This window comes from Curcuma longa, chromosome 2, assembly GCF_044706935.1.
Source record: "Curcuma longa cultivar G26 ecotype Majalengka, Jawa Barat chromosome 2, ITB_CL_G26_1.1, whole genome shotgun sequence".
In the NCBI taxonomy this organism is placed as follows: Eukaryota; Viridiplantae; Streptophyta; class Magnoliopsida; order Zingiberales; family Zingiberaceae; genus Curcuma; species Curcuma longa.
This window is the reverse complement of record NC_133862.1, coordinates 4,774,429-4,793,070: the sequence shown is the minus strand read 5'-3', so window position 1 is coordinate 4,793,070 and position 18,642 is coordinate 4,774,429. Positions and strand designations below refer to the sequence as shown.

General features: G+C 36.7%; 2 protein-coding genes and 1 long non-coding RNA gene across 4 annotated transcripts; 2 read left to right on the top strand and 1 right to left on the bottom strand.

Annotated features, from left to right (window-relative positions):
* Positions 1-1,000: 1,000 nt before the first annotated feature.
* On the top strand, positions 1,001-3,567 carry LOC141816724 (endoglucanase 10-like). Its single transcript, XM_074704471.1, has 6 exons — positions 1,001-1,420; positions 1,508-1,815; positions 1,885-2,343; positions 2,412-2,547; positions 2,624-2,796; positions 2,882-3,567. Exons 1-6 carry the CDS (start codon positions 1,036-1,038, stop codon positions 3,278-3,280), a joined length of 1,860 nt encoding a protein of 619 aa, XP_074560572.1. The 5' UTR covers positions 1,001-1,035; the 3' UTR covers positions 3,281-3,567.
* A 3,014-nt stretch (positions 3,568-6,581) lies between these two features.
* LOC141821968 (uncharacterized) lies at positions 6,582-10,250 on the top strand. 2 transcript variants are annotated; one of them, XM_074709369.1, is made up of 3 exons: positions 6,582-7,060; positions 8,900-9,098; positions 9,875-10,250. In XM_074709369.1, exons 1-2 carry the CDS (start codon positions 6,593-6,595, stop codon positions 9,068-9,070), a joined length of 639 nt encoding a protein of 212 aa, XP_074565470.1. In that variant the 5' UTR covers positions 6,582-6,592; the 3' UTR covers positions 9,071-9,098; positions 9,875-10,250. The 2 variants fall into 2 exon arrangements, with proteins under 2 accessions (XP_074565470.1, XP_074565469.1); XM_074709368.1 differs by lacking the exon at positions 9,875-10,250 and having other exon boundaries at positions 8,900-9,287.
* A 3,396-nt stretch (positions 10,251-13,646) lies between these two features.
* Positions 13,647-14,868, bottom strand: LOC141822486 (uncharacterized). Its single transcript, XR_012601264.1, has 3 exons — positions 14,794-14,868; positions 14,118-14,250; positions 13,647-14,022 (listed from the first exon to the last, which is right to left on the bottom strand). It is a non-coding gene; the product is annotated as an uncharacterized LOC141822486 (long non-coding RNA).
* Positions 14,869-18,642: the final 3,774 nt, after the last annotated feature.

Below are 18,642 nucleotides of genomic sequence, written 5' to 3'. Positions count from 1 at the left end.
CTTGTAGATTTGGTAGGGGTGTAAACGAGCCAAACTGTTTATGAGCTATTCGAGTCATCGGAACCGGTTCTTTTTGTTCATTTCAATGCCTGAATGGATGATCGTCCTAACAATCAAGCCATGAGAAAACAAAAGAGGTGGTTGCTCCATTGCGAAAAAGAAAAGAAAAAAGAAAGCCTATCCAGGTCCACTCATATGGGTCACTCACTGAGTGATTACTCCTTTGTTTTCTCTCAATCTCTCCGGCCGGCCAATAATTAATCAGTTAGGTGGCATGGCAGGGCAGCCCAAACGTCCGCCGACAGCAGTCCACCGACACCTCCTTGTAATTCACAATTCATTCATGCATCGTCAGAACAATAATTGAGTCGATCCAATTCATTCGAATCACACACGTAGCTGTTAAATATATAATAATCGACCGAATTCCTCTCCCACCAACTTGATCTTTGATGGAGAGTGCAAACACGAGGGAATCAATGTATGGAGTTAAATTCGCCATATTCAGGGTTTTACAGTGGTTTCTCTGTAAATAAGGACCAGTAAAAAGAAAATATTCCTTACAGCCACTGCAGGGCATAGCGTCTCAGTGCTAGAGTCCATGGAGTAAGTCAAGTGCCGGTGTTTACTCGGCGTCCTTTCCATTACTTCAATATGGCAATTAATTAATTCAGTAGGCAGTAGGTGGAAGATTCAGCAGAAATACACTGAAAAATCTCTAAATTCTTGCCTTTTCTGATCAGGAAGATTAAAATTGGGTGATGAAGCAACGCTCAAGCGTGAGGCAGAGATCAGATTCACTGGTAGGTAGTGGTAAAAGAATGCGGATCGATAGCAAGATCTTTTCCTTTTTCACCTTCCGCAGATGTTCCACATGCCCATGTTGGTGAGCTCTCAGCGTTGGAAGAAAGCAACACGCCACCGACTGCTACGCTCCAAAACGGTCGCCATTATCATCCAATATTCCGCTTCATATCGTTGCTCCACCTCAAGTAGAGAGAGAGAGAGAATTGGGAGAAAGGAGAGGAGAGGAAGATGTTCGGGAGGGATCCGTGGGGCGGTCCGCTGGAGATCTCCAATGCGGACTCGGCGACGGACGACGACCGGAGCCGGAATCTGCAGGAGTACGACCGGGCGGCGCTGTCGCGGCAGCTGGACGAGACGCAGCAGAGCTGGCTGCTGGCAGCACCCGGCGACCCCGCCGGCAAGAAGAAGAAGCGCTACGTCGACCTCGGGTGCGTCGTCGTCAGCCGCAAGCTCTTCCTCTGGACTGTCGGTTCCGTCCTCGGCGTCGGCCTCCTCATCGGCCTCATCATGCTTATCGTCAAGACCGTGCCCCACCGACACCGTCCCCCGCCGCCGCCCGACGAGTACACCCAGGCCCTCCACAAGGCCCTCATGTTCTTCAACGCCCAGCGCTGTAAGCATCATCACATATTATTTCCGGCGATCATGTTTATTTGATCTGGTTTGTTCGATCAATCCTAATTTAATCATATTCCCTCAGCTGGGCCTCTGCCGAAGCACAACAACGTGAGCTGGAGGGGGAATTCCGGCATGAAGGACGGGCTCTCCGACAACACGGTGAAGAGGAGTTTGGTGGGGGGTTACTATGACGCCGGAGACGCCATCAAGTTCAACTTCCCCATGTCCTTCGCCATGACCATGCTCAGCTGGAGCGTGATCGAGTACAGCGCCAAGTACGAGGCCGCCGGCGAGCTCGATCACGTCAAGAGCATCATCAAGTGGGGCACCGACTACCTCCTCAAGACCTTCAACTCCTCCGCCGACACCATCGACCGCATCGTCGCTCAGGTAAATCCTTAAGATCATGCTTCAGTTGCTAAATTTAGATCCAGAACTGATGCTCAAGTAGCAAAACAGATCGGAGAAGGAGACACATCGAAGGGACCTAATCCTAACGACCACTACTGCTGGATGAGGCCCGAAGACATCGACTACCCTCGGCCGGTGTACGAGTGCCACGGCTGCTCCGACCTCGCGAGCGAAATGGCTGCGACGCTGGCCGCCGCTTCCATCGTGTTCAAAGACAGCAAGAGCTACTCCGACAAGCTTGTCCATGGCGCCAAGACTCTGTTCAAGTACGGAAGGCAAGAGAGGGGCAGATACAGCTCCGGAGGCACTGATCCTGCGATCTTCTACAACTCCACCAGTTACTGGGACGAGTTTCTGTGGGGTGGATCATGGCTCTACTTTGCGACTGGGAATTCCTCCTATCTCCAGCTTGCTACTGCTCCGGGCTTGGCCAAGCACGCAGGTGCTTTCTGGGGAGGACCAGATTACGGAGTCTTCAGTTGGGACAGCAAGCTCACTGGATCTCAAGTATGTGTTTGCCTGCTCCCCTTGATGTCGATTAAGCGCATTATGCTGATCTCTAAACCGCATTTCAGGTTCTTCTCAGTAGACTGAGACTGTTCTTGAGTCCCGGCTATCCCTACGAGGAAATACTGAGTACATTCCACAACCAGACAGGCAATGTTATGTGCACATACTTGCCATACTTCAATTCATTTAATCGAACCAAAGGTTTGATAAGATCCTCTGCTCCAAATCTACTTCCAGTTTTTTTTTTCTTTGGTTGGTTATATCTGCAACCATGCAGGTGGTCTGATACAACTAAACCATGGAAGACCTCAACCCCTCCAATACGTTGTCAATGCTGCTTTCCTAGCTTCACTGTTCAGTGACTACCTTGATGCTTCAGATACTCCAGGATGGTACTGTGGACCTAATTTCTACTCTACAGACGTTCTACGAGGATTCGCCAAGACCCAGGTATGGATTTAGAGAGTTCGAAATATATATATGTGAAATTAAGATCATGAATCTAATGGTGCAAGCCATTGCTTGATGCTGGCAGATTGATTACATTCTGGGCAACAATCCTCAGAAGATGAGCTACCTTGTCGGATACGGCAAGCGATTCCCGAAGCGTGTTCATCACCGCGGCGCATCGATCCCGAAGAACGGGAACAAGTACGGTTGCAAAGGAGGGTACAAGTGGAGGGACTCCAAGAAGCCCAATCCGAACACCATCGTCGGCGCCATGGTTGCTGGTCCCGACAAGCACGACGGGTTCAAAGACGTCCGGACCAACTACAACTACACGGAGCCGACTCTCGCCGGGAACGCCGGCCTCGTGGCTGCGCTGATCTCTCTGTCCGGAGTGAAGACTGGCATCGATAAGAACACCATCTTCTCTGCAATCCCTCCGATGTTTCCTACTCCCCCACCGCCGCCGTCAGCTTGGAAGCCGTAAGTTGGTTCGAGTTTAGGGAACTGCTTTAAGCTTCGTAGAGTGTTATGCAGAGCTGAGGGATGATGATAGCTTGAGAAGTGAACTCGAAGAGGAGAAGACTGAAGACTGAGGGACAGGAAAGCAGTAACTAGCAAGAGCAGCTGCAAGACTCAGAACCTCATCTCATCATCTGATTTGTCGAACGTGGTTATTATTATTTTACTTATCATGTTTTTAAATTTTGCATGTTACTTCATGGTCAGAAGATTGTTTGTGTATAATGCATAAAAATTGAGATATAACATTCAGCAGACAAGAAGGTATCTTTTATTAACCGCATCAAAAGATACATAGTTAATTATGAGGCGGTCGGACCCGACCCGCAAAGATCTGTCTAAACCCGAGACAAGTTGGACGGAAGGTTGACTTGATCTTATGTCTAGACTCTGTATTTGATCTCCAAGTCCAGTCGAGACCCAAACCCCTGATTCTGCTCGAGAGTCTGACTCCCAACTTGGTCACTCGCCTATGGCCAGACTACTTTGCCCAAACTCCTGCTCGACCGCTCACACATCTATGGTCTCTTCCCGGGGTCTTCTGGAGGTCACTCGCCAGTACCAAGAGCAACTCAGGTCAGGGTCCAGCACTCGACCCGATCTGAAATACACCCACTTGAGAACGCACGGTTGGTCTCTTCCCAGGGTCTACATTTACACTGAGGTCAAGCTCCAACTCCGAGACTCCACTCAGCCGTAGTCCGGCCCGATCCCCTGCTCATCCTGACTCAAGCTCAACTTCTCCACCGGCTAGTCCCGCTCTGCCTAACACTATACCGATTCCCCTTCTTGTCATTAGTCAATTAGTCAAATCATCGCCGAGAAATTATGAATATATGTAACATGATAATCTACCCCTACTTGTGCTACCTGCTATTACAGTATGGTGCTCACTGATGCGATTTAATTAATGCTATTATGATAATGATAAGATATTTTTCTCACTCTGATGGAACATACAAATTTTCGCATACGGATATTCTCCTTAATTAACGATAAGACAATTTTGTATGACTCTCTCACTCTCGCCTATATAATCTCCTTTCTATGGAGATGTAGGTATGCATACATACATCTTCATCACGCTTTGCCAATTAAATTTTCTCTTCTCCTTCCTATAATTGACTTGAGCATCGGAGTTGTCGAATCAGGACCCCTGCCCTTCCCTCTCATTGTGCTGGTGATTGCAGGGTCCCGGAGCTCATCGTTTCTTTCCTCCTCGCAAAGTCAACTTCGGTACGGCATGATTGGTGATGTGTCCCAGAGGTGATTTTAACAGAAACAATAGTAGTAGTTGATTAACATAAGAAGTCAATTAAATTCTAAAACAAAATCTATTGATCCCCTTTAATATACCAGTGTTATAACACTAATTGATATTTATAATCAAAATGAATGAGTGTATATGAACGAGTGTTATAATATATGCACAATGTTCAATTCCTTAAACGTAGTTAATTAATAGATTTTAAATAATAAATATATTTTAAAATAATAATATTATAGAATTATAAATATAAATTATTTAATATAAAATAAAAATAAATATGAACGAGTAGCCAGTAGGACCCATCAATACTAAATATTAATATTAATATTAAAATAAATATGTGTTAACATTTAAACTAGAGATGCGTCGAATTGATCTACTCGGTCAAACAATTTAAGTAAATTGGATTAAAATTTTATCAATTTATTTTAAGATAGATTCAAGTGAGCCAACCCATCTTGGACTGCGATCCCGTATGAGTCAGCTTATGACGGATTTGGGTTGACCCACGAGTTAAGAAAATTTATTTTCTCCTTCAAAATTTAAAATTAAAATAGCAAACTCAATGAACTAGTAAGCTTGACCCGTCTAAACGACCATCCAAATTTAAAATTTTCAACTAAATCGTATAAATTATAATCTAAATTTAAAATTTTTTATTTATTCACAAACCTATAGGTTGATCAGCCTAATCCATAATTCATCTTAAATTCAGTTAGATTGGAAATTTTTTAATTCACTAAGTTGGTGAGACAATCCATTCTACCTTTGTCCTATGATGAATTTCTAACGAGTTGATAGTTCAAATTCAAATTAATGCAGATGTATATTAATAAAAACGAGATGTTAATATAATAAATACGTGACATGTATGATATATATTAATGTTCAAATGAATACGGATGCTATGAGAAACCAAATAATAAGTTGTCATTCAACCCCTAGTAAATTAAAATAAATTAATTTTAATTTAATTTGTGTTTCACCATTAAATTTATACACACAATAAATTTATTAATGAATACTTTGGCAGAAACATTTTTACCCTTTTTTATTTCTAAAATATTTCTTTTTGCTCCACCGACCTAGTTTGCATAAAACAATATTAATTTGGAATTAGTGTACAAAGCAGCATCAAATTTTTTTATATATAATTTAGATCTTCAAACTTCACTAAAATAACATTATCTTTTAAGCTGTCTTAGAGCAATTTTAATTTAATTTTTTAAAATAACACCCTCTCCAAGTTGATTGCAAAAAGTATAAGTAAAATGATATTTAAATAATTTTAAAAAAGAAATGTCCTTTTGAGAATATAGATAAATAAGAGCATTTATTTTATTTTTTGCTTAATAGATTTATATTTATTAAAAATTATAAAAGCATGAGAAATTTATAGTGGAATAAAAATAATATATAATTAACTCTCAATCTCCCATTTGTTTTATGGTAATATATCCTTATCCCTCGGGTCATGGTGTCGCAGTAGGATATTTAGGTTGTCAGTAGGTATCTGCGGTTCGATCTACTACGACGTATTTGAAGAATTTTTCTTCAAATGGAGGTCTATAAAGGATGCTGAGCATCTGGATTGGGCGCTGCGTGCGCTTTCATTTTTATGGCCGATGGGAAATTTCCGTGGGATCGGACTGATCATCCAGTTGAGTCAATGAGACTAAGATTATATTTTTTATGGTAATATATCCTTTAAATGCCTCGAACAAGAGAAATTATTGAAAAATTGTACAATGTAATATAATTTTAAAGCTTTATTAATGTCTATCTAAAATTAAACAGCTATTTATACCTTTTAATCATTATCTAAATTACACGCTTATAAAAGACAAATTATTTTAACAATAATATTAAAAATTTTAAACGTTTTAAAATTAATAAAATATGTTTAGAAATATTAATAGATTTAAGATATTTTCGAAAAATTATTAAACCCTGGGTGGTATTTATAAAATTAGCCCCTCGATCGGCGGTGGGTTGAGGGTGAAGGAGATGGAGCCGAACACGACGGCGAGGAGCGGCGGAACGATCGGCGCTGGTCCAAGGCCATCGCCTCCTCTCTTGTGCTGGAGGTGGAAGTGGCCATGGGATCCCAATCCGCCAAACCTCTCTCCTTGCGGCAACCTAGAAGCTCCCTGGCTCTTCAAGTCCCTCCAAACCCTCGCCTCACTCGCCCAAAATCTCATTCACCAAACTCAAACCTCCTTGCCCTCACCGATAGCTCCTATTCCTGTAAGATCTGCAGCCTCTCGCGCCTGGAATGGGCAAGGGGAGGCCGAGCACCGTGCCTTGGCCTCGGCGCTGGCGAGTGGGAAGGAAGCGATCGTGCTCGAATTCTACTCCCCAAAGTGCCGCCTTTGCAACTCCCTGCTCGATCTCGTACTCCGGATTGAAGAGAAGAACTCAGACTGGGTGAGCTTTGTCCTCGCCGACGCGGAGAACGAGATGTGGCTCCCTGAGGTTTCAAAATTTCTTCCATTTTCTTGGATGTTTTGTAGATTATTTGCATATGATTTTTATTGACTTGGAAAAAATTGTTGTTGTTTAGGATTTAGAGAAGCAAATATATCTTGTAGAATGCTGAAAATTGACATATATGATAATGTAGTCTCTATTACTAAGGCTATGGGGTCGTGATAAATTATTTTTCCATTATTGTAGCTTAACATCAAGAGTTAGTTTTAAGTTCCTATCTTTTCACGGTTGTTTAGATGAAATTATCAATCATATTGAAAATAAGCGACTTAGTTATTTGTATATGATATTGTGTTGAAAGCTTGAATTGATTAGAAATTAAAGATTTTGAGTTGATGAGAACTAAAAATGAAAATATTAAATGTAGTTTCAATAAAAAGAACTAATATTAAATATACAAAAATTAAATATCCTTTCTTATTTGGATATGGTATTGTGTTGAAAGCTTTAATTTGTAGGGAATTGTTATAGAAATTAAAGATTTTGAGTTAACAAGAACTAAAACTGGAAATATGAAATGTAGTTTCAATCAAAAGAACTAAACTGAATAGCTAAGATGGATAGATGTAAAATTCCTATAAGTAAAATGTTTGAGATTATACACATGCTCAAAGTACAATAGATTATATAATTATATGAGTTGGATCAATCAGATTTGAGTGTGAGAGGCAGAGGAAGACCGAGGTAAACTCTAGCTAATGTGCTAAAAAAAGATTTCATTGATTTGAATGGTACTAGTGATAACTCATTCTAATTATGATGGCATTTATAAGTCCAGAGAGATTGCCATTAAGAACAATCAAGCTATTTAAAAATAGCAGCATGAATATGTAAGATTCAAGTTGTATATTGATGAAATGGGTAAAAATAGGATTGTCATTGTATTTTTTTTTTCATTTTGGTAAGAGATTCTTTGGATGTCAGATTCAGTTATATACATATTCTAAACTATCATCACAATTAATAAAACCCGTGAATATTACAGAGAATGATGACATGATGCAATGCTCAGGTTGGCAGTCCTACTTTGTTACATTTCCTTCGCAAATGCTCCATATAATCCCACATTGTTTTCGGGTTTACGTTGATTGAGCTATACATAAATTTCATGATCTGGGTTTTGAAGTTTGCTTTGATGATTTAAGGGTTTTGTTATGCTGCCACAATATATCCCCCCAAAACCTGTATTTCAGAAGAAATTTCCAATCCAAGATGCCCTTAGAATTTCTTTTACCCTAACCTACTTTCATCCCAAGTCAATGAAAGCCAACTTCAATATAACAAGAATGCATAATTGTTAGTCACAAATAATAGCTCTGTAACACCTATTATCTGGTTATAGTAAATGGATTATTCACAAATATGCTGATATGATTATATCCATGTTTTGCACTTTACACAATCCCAACGCTTGACTGGTTGCAATTTCAAGTTGTGATGAAACTTTAATTTTTAAAACTGAAGTGCTATGGGTTCATTTTGCTCCTGATTTAGTTTTCTATTTCTACCTCAAATGTGATTGTTTAATTTATTTGCATTGCCCTGTGCTTTTCTGCATTACATTCATTTAAACAGGAAATTATTATCAGGATGAATTGTATCTATTCTTTCTACCAAAAATTTAACCAACATATCTTTCCTATGAATTGCTTCTGGTTTCTAATCCAGTTTGTTCAGTCATCCTAATCTAACTGGCACATATTTAGTTTGTCCTTTAACATATGCAAGTGAATAAATACATTTGTTTGGCCTCATATGCAAATATATGATTAGGATAGTGATGCTACACTTTGGTTTGTTACTTGATTGACTTTTTTTGTGCAGCTCCTACATTATGACATCAAATATGTTCCTTGCTTTGTTCTCCTGGATAAGCATGGAAGAGCATTAGCTAAGACAGGAGTTCCTGCCAGCCGATTACATGTCATTGCAGGTCTTTCACATCTCTTAAAGATGAAGCAGCCAAACAGAGAGAACGAAAAGAAGACAGCTTAAAAATTTCTGAAGCACTTTTCTTAATAGAGTATGCTACCAGACATCATCTTTTGTTCCTTTTTATGTTAGTTTTATTCATAGTGGTGTATGAACTGTTATTTTTAAAAAAATATTTTGGATGCCAATAATCTTTGTTTTTCTTTTGTAGTTTAAGTCATGTTTAATGACGATACCATCAGTGAACTTCCCAATGAACTTTTTGTCTACATTATACTACCAATGGTTATTGGGTATGGTAGATTTAAATCAGTCCAAGTGTTTTTTTTTTCTGGTTCATTATTGTTTATTTTTAGGAGTTAATTACGGGGATACTTCACTAAAATGTAGTCACATTTGGAGTGGCTGAGTTTCTAGATTGCACATTGGATATGCTATTGGTTTTGCTATCTCTTTTATATGTCAACGAGATAGAAAACAGGAAAGGTGTAGGTGTAAAGAAACAAATTTTCACATAAAATAATTTGGCCAAATCTGTCAAAAGGCTACATTATTTGTAGACATATGTTGTTGCCAAGGCAACAATAACAATGTTAACATGTTGGATAATTCCCATTTAATATGCTTTGAGTGAGCATCAACATAGTGGTTTAGGGTTTGATGAGTCCGATTTCAGGAATCAATCCCAAGTGGCGTTGTGTCCTTAGTTCTGAGTTTATTGTTGAGATTAGTATGGAAGCACTATGCACATTTTTGTCACCAAGGAAGTCAAGTATATCATGTATTTACTTTTTTTTAAGAAAAGAAAATGTTTGGAGTGGTAGACAATACAAATGCCATTCTTTTTTTCTTTTCTTTTCCTAACAGGATGTCTGAAGGAAGCAGAAGATTAGCTGCAGAATAACTCTTATGGAGCTGAGGAATGGGATTCAGTTGTTTGAATGACCAAAAATAGCCTGGCAGAAAGAGTAGCTGCATGACTCTCGTGGAGATCAGAATCCAGAGTCAGGTGCTGAATCCATGATATTGGTCAAATTAAAGGGGAGCCTAATCTCAATCACGTCTGAAGCTCAACTATAGTTAGTGCTTATCTTATAGTACGTATATCGTTGTCAACACTACTTCTTGGTGGCTATTATTGGAAGATAGGCTTCATGGGAGACAATATATAGTTTGCACAGAAAATAAATGAGTTTGAAGCATAATAAACATGATTCTTCTGAAGGTAGTGGAGGCTGTGATCTAGGATTTAGGGAAAAGAATAATTTAGGATTTAATAAAAAAGAACTTGGCCTTGAATTTTGTAAATTAAAATTGAATTAATTCTCAAATTGTTAGTGCTAATTAGGTGGTAAACAAATTGAATCTTTCGGCTCTAAAAATATTTGATTTGTATTTAAAATTATCGAATTTATTTGAATTTGAATATGCTCGATATTTTTTTTGAACAAAATTTGAATTCATAATATTTTGTTTGACGTGTCAGTCATAAATCAAATTCAAATCAAACTATATTTATTTTTATATAATTTTAATTTAAATATATTTAAATTAAAGTTTGAATAATTTGAATTTAATTTATTTTGAATTATAGTTTGATTCTGCTTTAATTATGAACTGAATTAAAGTTTAAATTTTATTTTGAATTGAGTTCGAGTCATAGTTATTTATATTTTTGAGTTTCAAATTAAATTTAAAATTTAAATATCAATATTTTTATATTATTTAATTTGATTCGATTCATTTGCATCCATAATTCTAGTACATGGGATCCTACATCTATTTATTTTGACAAACTTTTTAAATAAAATTAAATGGACTTATTAAAACAATAAACTATCTTTAAAAAATAATAAAGAGTTGTATGTTATTATATTTTTCTACAATATCGAATAATTCAATAATTTCATTAATGTTCATAAACATAAATTATGATGTAATGTGTCGTTGGCATTTTTTTGATTTATTTTAATAATGGATGAAAAATTTTTATGGAGTCAAATCATTATTTCTAGGATTAATCAATTAGAAAAACTCAATACTGAATTATAAAAAAATAACATAAATTGTGATTCATCAAAAAAAAAATATCTTAAATATATATATATATATATATATATTATGAATTATTTATAAACAATGTCCACAAACAAAACTTATAAATCATGTTCATGAAAAAGTTCTTATCAAATTTATAAATAAACAAAAATACTTTCAAAGAACAAACGAGCTTTAAATATTAACCTTGCTAACCAATCAAGTTTTGGAATGTAAATTTCTAAAAATCAAATAAGCTCAAATTAGGAACTTAATAACATATAAACAATCAAAGCTCAAGTTTGTAAAAGAAAAATCAAGCGAAATTTGAACAATCGTTTCAATAATTTTAGTTTATTTTAAATTTGACTTAACTTGATTAAATTATCTTATCAAATAAGTTTGAAAAAAAAAGTTTGGCTCAGTAGGACTCTTTTACAATCTTAAATAGGAGGATATATATTTCAGTATTTCTTGAGTTTTGACCATTACAATTATTTCTCCCTTCTTTTCTATCGTAGCCTAATCTGGCACACTAGTCGTGCAAGACAAGCTTGATATGCAGACTAAGCCGATCGAGCTCAATTGGATATGGCATATTTTTGTTTCTTTAACACGTACGGATACAACCCAAACTGAGTTAGATCATTTGCCATCGAACCCAATTTCATTTACATCGGTATCTTTCTATGTGGCGGTGCGATCTTTTTCTTTTGTACTAGAACAATATTGAAGTATGGCCCATTAGACTACAAAAAAAGCATGCACTTTTATTCAAGGGAAACAATTAGTTTTTATCTTAATCATAATTAATAAACTCACACCACTTCAATAATTATAATTGTGACTTAAACATGCAAACATACAAATATATATATCAAAATAATACGTACTACTGACTTTGACATAAACATACTTCGATTTTTATCTTAATCTTTCTTTTTTTTTTTTTTGCCTTAGTAGAGTCTTTCAGTGACATATTTCGATTCTCTTCCCCATTACTTAGAAAAAATAAGCCATCGATTCAGGTACAAGATACCATCATTGTCATATGAACAATTAGATATCCAACTTTAATAACTTTTTATTCAATTTCTCGTGGAATCAAATTCTCATCAGTACGAGTAAAGAGAATGGCTCCTTAACCCTTGATTTCCATATAAAAAACACGATGAGTATATGTTGGAAATATGAATGGAAACAATAAAATGGAAGGATGAAGAAAACCCTTATATGGAGGAGTTTAGTTCCACATTTGTAGTTGAGGGGCAACTTGGTTGGTTTATATTGTATCATAAGCATGGATGTTGTGAACAAATGCAAGGGGAGCTAGAGGCTCTCTCTCACGTGTGGGTGCGCATGGGGGGGGGTGCAAATCCAAGGCCCGGATTGCACTGCTCGCAAGGTAACTTGTGTGCGAGCGCGACTTGCGCGCGTCGAATGTCGGACCGGTCAGGGCAGAATTTGCCCAAGCGGATCAATCAACATTTTGCATCCCGTTCCATTTTTGTAACGGATGAGTTAATGACTTGACGTTGAAACGGCCGAGTATTATTACTGACGTTTCAAATCATGCCATTAATTCATTAATTATATCATTAATCGTACCATTAATCCCCAATTAATTGGAGATATGCTGCGAGATTATAAAAAAAGGCAGCGATGGGAGAATAGAAGAAGAACTTTCTCGATCCCTCTCTACTCTTTCCTCTGTTTTCCCCTGTGATAGCCTACGGGTGTAATCAGTTCGCCGGGAACGATCTGTGCTTGATCGCTTCTCCGGTTCGGTCGTTGTATCCCGGGAAACAGACGTCCGTCGTGACTTCTAAGCACCGACAGAGGGGACGAATCTGTTTTAAGGAAACTGCGTTAAACGCAGGCCTCGACCATTCGGCAACTCGGCTCGGCCACTCTGCTCTACGATTTGGCTCGGCCACTCTGCTCAGCACTCGGCTCGGCCACTCTGCTCGGCACACGACGGTTCTGCCATTCGGCTCGGCCACTCTGCTCAGCACTCGGCTCGGCCACTCTGCTCGGCACTCGGCGGTTCGACCACTCGGCTCAGCCACTTGGCTCGACACTTTGCGATTCGGCTACTCGGCACTTGGCGATTCGACCACTCGGCTCGGCCGTATCAGAAGGAAAATTTTTCCAACAGTATAAAGATTCTCTTTAATCTCTATGTTATTAACAATTCATTTTTTTATCTCAATGTAGTTTTTTGAGCGGCATGTTTCGATTCTCTTCCCCATTACTTAGAAAATGTGAGCCACCGGTTCAGATACAAGATACCATCATTACTGCCTGAACAATTGGACATCTAACCTTAGTAGCTTTTTGTTCAATTTCTCGTTGAGTCAAATTCTCATTAGTACGAGTGAAGGGAATGACTCCTTAGCCCTTAATTTCCATATAAAAGACACGACGAATATAAAAGCCCCTCTTTAACTTCTATTCTGATTGATTGAATATCTCTCATAAGGAACCAAAGGACGATGTGGTGATTTATTCAAGGAAATCTCCAAATAAAATACACACTCTTCCCTCTTTTCTATGGTCATAACCGCTACTACATTCTATAAAATAGTGCACCATAAATAGGAGCTAATGAACAAACATGTGATCCCATAGAAAGACATCACAACCCCTTGAAGAAAAATAAATAATTTGCTGAGATGGAAATACAGAGATCAAATTATCTTGAAAGTTCCAACCACTAACCACAAAGAATCCTAGTAAACCTAAAAAGAAAAAAAAATACAAGGCCAACAAAAATTACTTATTTTTCGAGATTCCATTATAAGTTCTATCCATCACCAATTCATAGTATACTGCATTGTTTTTTACTGGACTCCATTGTTTTTTCACTGTGATTGAGAATTACCTTAGGATTATCAAAGACTTGATCAGCTGTTGGTATCTTAGGGAACTCGGAGCCTCTTGCATCTCCCCTCTCCAGATCATTGGCCATAACTCCACTAAAAATTATAAATAAAAAAATCACTTCATGCATAAATTTAATGTGTTAAAAATAAAGTTTTAATATTTATTTTATTGGTAACTTCACCATTACCGGCTCCGCCATTGACTATTGTTACTATGCTCCATTGGTTTTTCACTATGATGAGAGAATTTCTGTACGCTGGTCACCGAATTCGGGAATTGGCATCCTAGGATTTTTAGCTTGTATGCGCCGCATTGCCGTCCTTCAATAAAACATTCATAAATAACTTAGACAAAAATTTTATTTATATTCATTAAATATAAATAAAATTAATTAATTAAATAAATTTAAATAATTTATTAAACTAAATAAATTAATTTATGATATATATTCAACTCATTAATATTGATAAATAAATTAAATTTATGAATCATATTCATCAATAAAATTTTCATCAAATAAATAAATAAATTTATATTATCAAATTTAATAATCAATTAAAAAATTTAAAAATATAAAATTTTCAAACAAATTCAAATAATATGATTAAACTTAAATCAAGTTTAAAATCAAACTCAAATTTGTAGAAAAGAAATCAAGATAAACTTAAATGATCATTTTAAAAATTTAATTTATTTTAAATTTAATTTGACTTATCTAAATTATTTTATCAAATAAATTTGAATATTATAAAATTTAACTTTTTGTTTTATGGTCATAAAAATATATATAGTCACTTTATTAATAAATTTTAATGGTTAAAATCAATTTTAAATATTTATTTTATTTCTAACTTATTCATTACCCGTGAATGATGTTAGTTACGCCTGCAATTGACTTGATCGCATCGCCGGCTTCATTTTCTAACTCCATTCTAAGCTTCTCATTCATATTGGATCAAAGTAACCCAACACCATCACCATACCATCTGTCTCGTCAGACCATGTGTCGATGTCACCCGTTTCTTCAATACATCAAGTTGCCAAATGCCAAAGCATATATATAGAGAGAGAGCGAGGTCTTAATTAATTAAATGTCCATTGCATGATTTATCTTTTGAGCATTAAGCTAAGGGATCAGTCATATATATATATATACCTCGAAGCTTTGCTAAGACACCTTTTATCTTTTCCAAACAGATTTCTGAAGGTTCTGCAGCCTCAACTTTCAGTACTCTCTTCCACCGCCGCTGCTCCAAGAAAATATAATAATTAAAAGACGTAGTAGCTAGCTAGGGTTAATTAATTATCATGAACCTAGCTTATTTAAACATAAACAAAACTCGATCGTCGATCGCTACTGTCAAATAACAGCTAAACAAACTAACTGATAGAGTACTGTCAATCTCCGAAACAACTAAGTGCATGCAGATCTATACGGATTCCTTAATTAACGCACAAGCCTACAATATATACATCAAATACGCACGCAGCTACATGCATGATTTCAGAAAGTCGGAGAGAATTCTAATTTAAGACGAGAAATTAAAGAACTCTTCACCTTACCTTCTCATCTCGTTACTAGTTGGCACAACGGGCTCTGAAGACGACTGAGAATCACCCACCTTCTCCATTTCGTTAGTCGATGGATTAGAGGAAAGGGAGTGTCCGATCCCCTTATTTTATAGAATCATATATAATCTTAGAGGAGGAATTCAACTTCTACTTAATTAGAGGAGGAAAGGGAGTGCCACACAATTAGGAGGGAAGAGAGTAGATCAGAAAATAAAAGTTAATCCTCATGTAGGAGGATATTTGCACGATTTCATATAATTGTGACTTTGACACCCAGACATACAAATATATAAAATCGACATGCTGTTTCGGATATAACTGAGTTAGTTACGACAGAACATAATTATAAAATCGCCATGCTTTTTCTAATATTTAGGATGACAGATTTTTTTTTTTTAAGAAATAAAACCGACATGCTCAAGCCATATTTTCTAATATCATTTTAAGCTATTGAGTCTCAAAGTGGATCATTGTCATTCCTGTCCCATCTCTGCATGTGCTGTGAATGCTCTCAATTGGGTCTGTAATTAATTTGATCACATGGCCGATCTCCCATCCGTCTCTGCACACCATGTATTATCGTCCCCACGGGAGTGTCCAATTAATACAGGATGTGGATGTCACACTTATTATAATCTCGTAATTTACCTATTTCCAGACTATAAATTAATCTTGGAATTTATCCCCTTTTATATAATTTAAAGATGAATTATGCCCCTGGGGCATAGTTGAGTTGGTTACGATGTAGCAGAGTTACAGAAAAGGATAAGAGTTCGAATCCTGGCGAAGCCAGACAACACCCTCCTGCGTCGTGATCAACTGCAGTTTCTCGATTTACCTCCTCACAAATGATCGGGGGGCCGATCGTGTGGGGCCGCTAAGGTGGCGGATTCCACCTTTTACAGAAAAAGATGAATTATGGATATAGAATAAGGTAAAAGTTCGAATCTCAGTAAAATTAAAATTAATAATACACTCTTCCGTTATGATCAATTACAATTTCTTAATTTACTTCCTTATAGATAATCATGGAACCGATCGTGTGGAGCCATTAAGATGATAAATTTTACCTTTTACAAAAAAAGATGTATTATAAGACCCTCAAAACATAGCTGAGTTGGTTACGACGGAACAAAATTATAAAAATGGACAAGAGTTTGAATCTCGATAAAGCTGAGATAATATCTTCCTCTATCGTGGTCAACTATAATTTCTTAATTTATTTTCTTATAGATAATCGTAGGATCGATCGTATAAAATCGCTAGAGTGATGAATTTGATCTTTTATGGAAAAAAAAGAATTATGAGACTTTTGAAATAAATATAATTAGCTTTTGCTACAACCTACTGCTCAAGTAGATTGTAGCAAAAGGTTAAAAAAAATTATTTTTTTTGGTGATTTCACCTTTTGGCTACGATCTACCCATCATCTGTCGATGTCACCCGCATTTAGTAGTGCAAAACGGTGAGCCTATGTCACCCGCTTCTGCAATACATCAAGTTGCCGAAGAATAGAGGTGTTAACTAAATATCCACTGCATTTTACAAAAGGAACTCTTAATTTTTTAAATTTCTTAAAAGATTCAGACTTTCAACTCTAAATTAAAATAAAAAATTTTTTAAAAATTTTATTTAAATCAAATCAAACTGAATCAAATTAAATAAATAAAAAATTAATTATTTTATTTAAAAAATTCATATAATTTTTTTTTAAACTTATTTTTTTTAAAAAATATTGATTAATTTTAAAAATATTGATTCATAAATTTGATGATGCAGACAATGTGGACGACTAGATAGGATTCTATAAATTAGAATCGACTTCCTAAACTTTCAGAAGATACGACCAACTTCGGTCACAAGTTTCGTAACCCTCATCGTTTGTCAATATGGATGGTGTCGCTTGCCTGGTCCTTGTGTGATCTCATGACATGAGATTTTGAAATCCATTAGGCCATCTACAACACGCGTTCATTGCGCGTTCAACGGCATCTCTTGGGTGACATGGAGGAGAGAGCCACATGAACGCGTTCAATGTTTTGAACGCGTTCATGTGGCAGTGGACCCACCACATGTTTTTTTTTTAATTTTTTTAGTGTTATTAACGCGCTAACGTTGCAGATGCCCTTAGGCCATCTGCAATGCGCGTTCATCGCGCGTTCAACGGCATCTCTTGGGTGACGTGGAGGAGAGAGCCACATGAACACGTTCAATATTGTTTTGAACACGTTCATGTGACAGTGGACCCACCACATGCATTTTTTTTATTTTTTTAATGTTATTAACGCGCTAACGTTGCAGATGCCCTTAGTGATTGGACACTGGTGACTCATCCGATAACCAACAACACAAGCGACCATCTTCACCTCCAGTCCATCAAAAGATGTTATTTTTCAAAATGGTGCTATCACTACAAAAATATAGCCCTTTTACGATAAATTTTGTGACAAAAATATAAAAAATTTTCGTCGCAAAACTATTTTCCGACGAAAATTTTTTCGTTGCAAAGAGTCCGTCGCAACCCTCGGCGACGAAAAATTAAAAATTCGTTGCAAATATGATGACAAAATTATGTTTCATCGCCATATTCGTCGCCAAATTTAACGACGAAAACGCAATTTCATCACCAAGGTGGACAAGCCCTAAAGCCTGTCAGATAAACCCTAAAATCTTAAACCGTAAACCCTAAAACCCTAAAACCCTAGCTAAACCATAAACCCCTAAATCCCTAAAACCATAAACCCTAAATCACTAAACTCTTAACCTTAAACCCTAAACTCTAAACCCTAAACCCTAAACCCTAAAATCTTAAACCGTAAACCCTAAAACCCTAAACCATAAACCCCTAAACCCCTAAATCCCTAAAACCGTAAACCATAAATCACTAAACCCTTAACCTTAATTGGGTAAATCGTAAACCCTAAAATCTTAAACAGTAAACCCTAAAACCCTAAAACCCTAACCCCTAAACCCCTAAACCCCTAAGCCCTAAAACCCTAAATCCTACACCCGTAAACCCTAAAACCTAAACTCTAAAAACCTAAACTTTAAACCATAAACCCTTTCTTTAAACTTCTAAATTCTAATACTGTAATTAATGATGAATTATTAATATGTTGGAAATTGTGGATTCAGAAAAA

Excerpts from the sequence above, each read along its gene's own strand:
- LOC141816724 (XM_074704471.1), top strand. The coding sequence starts at position 1,036 with ATGTTCGGGAGGGATCCGTGGGGCGGTCCGCTGGAGATCTCCAATGCG. Across the intron at positions 1,816-1,884 it reads TCGACCGCATCGTCGCTCAG|ATCGGAGAAGGAGACACATC; the intron begins GTAAATCCTTAA and ends GTAGCAAAACAG. Across the intron at positions 2,548-2,623 it reads TTCATTTAATCGAACCAAAG|GTGGTCTGATACAACTAAAC; the intron begins GTTTGATAAGAT and ends GCAACCATGCAG.
- LOC141821968 (XM_074709369.1), top strand. The coding sequence starts at position 6,593 with ATGGAGCCGAACACGACGGCGAGGAGCGGCGGAACGATCGGCGCTGGT. Across the intron at positions 7,061-8,899 it reads ACGAGATGTGGCTCCCTGAG|CTCCTACATTATGACATCAA; the intron begins GTTTCAAAATTT and ends TTTTTTGTGCAG.